Genomic DNA, 2,395 nt, shown 5'->3' on the forward strand with positions numbered 1-2,395 from the left:
GAAAGGACCAAGGAAGGGGAAGGGAGGGGGGAGGTTTTGGTGGAGGGAGGGTAATGGGTGGGGCCACATCTATGGTGCATCTTAGAATGGGTACGGGTGATTGCACTAATGTACACAGCTATGATTTAACAATAAAAATAAAATAAAATAAAGAATATAATAAAAAAAAGAAAATTATATTGCTTGATAATCTCCAAAAAAGTCTGAATCATTCTCAAGTAGAAAATTCATAAATAATCATGAATTTTTCACCCTGTAAAAGAGAAAAACAATTACAAAAAGCCATGACAACTTTTCATCTGACTCATGTTTTCCTGCTTTCTATGAGATCCCACTTTGTCAAGATGTCAATCTATCCCCAACCACCTTCCTCAGTGCATTCTTCACATCCTTGTTTCTTAGGCTGTAGATGAGAGGGTTCAGCATGGGAATCACCGTGGTATAGAACACAGAGGACACCTTCTCCTGTTCCATAGTATTGCTGGAAGGGGGCTTGAAATACATGAATGTGATAGACCCAAAAAAGATGCCCACAGCCATGAGATGGGAGCTACATGTGCTGAAGGCTTTGGACCATCCCTCGGCAGAGCGAATGCGGAGGATACTAGAGAGGATAAAAGCATAAGAGACGAGGACAGCCAGTGTCGGTGCTAAGGTGTTAACTCCTCCAATAATGAACAGCAGGATCTCATTGATGTGGGTGTTGGAGCAAGACAAAGTCAACAAGGGGAGAATATCACAGAAATAATGACTGACAATATGAGACCCACAGAAAGACAATATTGACATGCGGGTAGTATGGACTGTGGCCCCAAATAACCCCAGAGAGTATACCACAGCCATCATTATAGAACAGACTCTATTAGACATGACAATATTATAAAGCAGTGGGCTACAGATAGCAACATAACGGTCGTATGCCATAGCCGTCAGAAGGTAGCCTTCTGCAATCACAAAAATAAGGAAGAAATAAAGCTGTGTCATGCACTCCCAAAAGGAGATAATGTTCTTCTCTGACACAAAGTTCACCAGCATCTTAGGGGTAATGACAGAGGAGTAGCAGAGATCAATGAAGGACAAATGACTGAGAAAGAAATACATTGGAAAGTGAAGTTGAGGACTGACAGTAATTAAGAGGATCATGCCCAGGTTCCCTATCACCGTGACCACATATATTCCAAGGAACAGGAGAAAGAGAGGCAACTGAAGCTCTGATCGTTTTGTTAGCCCTTCAAGGATAAACTCAGTCTTTGAAGAATGGTTTGAAGTAGCCATTTCTTACAAGGTATTAGCTGTAGGAAGAAATAAAAGAAAAGAAGGACATTAAGCGTTTTCTGACTCCCAAAACAGAATGCTATGCCCTGTCTTGACTGTTTTCTTCCCTGATAGCCTCATCTGTGCCATGACTAGGTTCTTTCCCCCAACCCCTTAAAAGCTCAAGGACAAAGACTATGAGCATAACCCAGAGCCTTGGTTTTGCTCAATTCTGTTGAATACTCCTTTTTAAGTCAGAATCCTTTCCTTCTGTGCCCAGACTTAAACCCCTAACTACCTTACTCTGAAAGCACAAACTATCCAGATCTAATTAGCTTATCATTGCTACCATTAAAATAAGACTGACTACCCTGTTTATCTGAGCAGATACCAATAGAACATTCAGACTTCATTACAACATGGCTTTCGGTTTAGCTATAATGGTATCAAAGTAGTGTATTTCAATTTCCCAAGCCATCTACATTAATCAGCACAATTAGCATTCTTTAGAACTGAGATCAAAGAAAACTAAAAGAACCTCTGCAAATAGAGTGTGAGCACAAAAATAAATTTTAGAAAATGACTCTAATCAATTCATATCCTCATTATCTCACTCTTGCTCTTTGAATGGAAAATGGAGTGGGCCAGGACATTCTTTGTTCAGTGTTAACCTGGTAGCCAGAAATGTGGAGCCAAAGACCACTCTCAGTTTACACTTTAGACCTTTCCTGTTCCAGAAAGAGAAAGAAATAGGAATGACTGTCGGGTGTAATACCTAAGCTGTCAATGAATCACAGCCTCTGTCCCCAACCACTCTTGACTGTCTATTATTGATGGCCAAACTCTCAGTGATATTGCTCTCCCAAAGCTGTTGGATCAGAACTGGAAGAGTTCTCACGCAATGATTTAGTTTCCCCTGAATTTCAAACAGAGGACTCAGGGTTTCTTGCTGTCAGCTGAAACACTATATTACCTGAAGAATCAAGTTTGATAATTTTTCCTTGGGTTGTTTTAAAAGCATAAATTATTCCTTTGATTAATAATACCCAAGAGATAAATATGCAATATCTACATTTTATAAACTCTGTTAATGTATTTCCAAAATGAGAAAAAAATATCAATGGAGGAAAACACCAAATGG

General features: G+C 39.6%; 1 protein-coding gene across 1 annotated transcript; it reads right to left on the reverse strand.

Annotated features, from left to right (window-relative positions):
• Positions 1–322: 322 nt before the first annotated feature.
• LOC128588573 (olfactory receptor 8D2) lies at positions 323–1,356 on the reverse strand. The gene has a single exon (XM_053595474.1). It carries the CDS (start codon positions 1,273–1,275, stop codon positions 340–342), a length of 936 nt encoding a protein of 311 aa, XP_053451449.1. The 5' UTR covers positions 1,276–1,356; the 3' UTR covers positions 323–339.
• Positions 1,357–2,395: the final 1,039 nt, after the last annotated feature.

The sequence above is a fragment of the Nycticebus coucang genome, chromosome 6 (genome assembly GCF_027406575.1).
Source record: "Nycticebus coucang isolate mNycCou1 chromosome 6, mNycCou1.pri, whole genome shotgun sequence".
Taxonomy (NCBI): Eukaryota; Metazoa; Chordata; class Mammalia; order Primates; family Lorisidae; genus Nycticebus; species Nycticebus coucang.

Excerpts from the sequence above, each read along its gene's own strand:
- LOC128588573 (XM_053595474.1), bottom strand. The coding sequence starts at position 1,275 with ATGGCTACTTCAAACCATTCTTCAAAGACTGAGTTTATCCTTGAAGGG.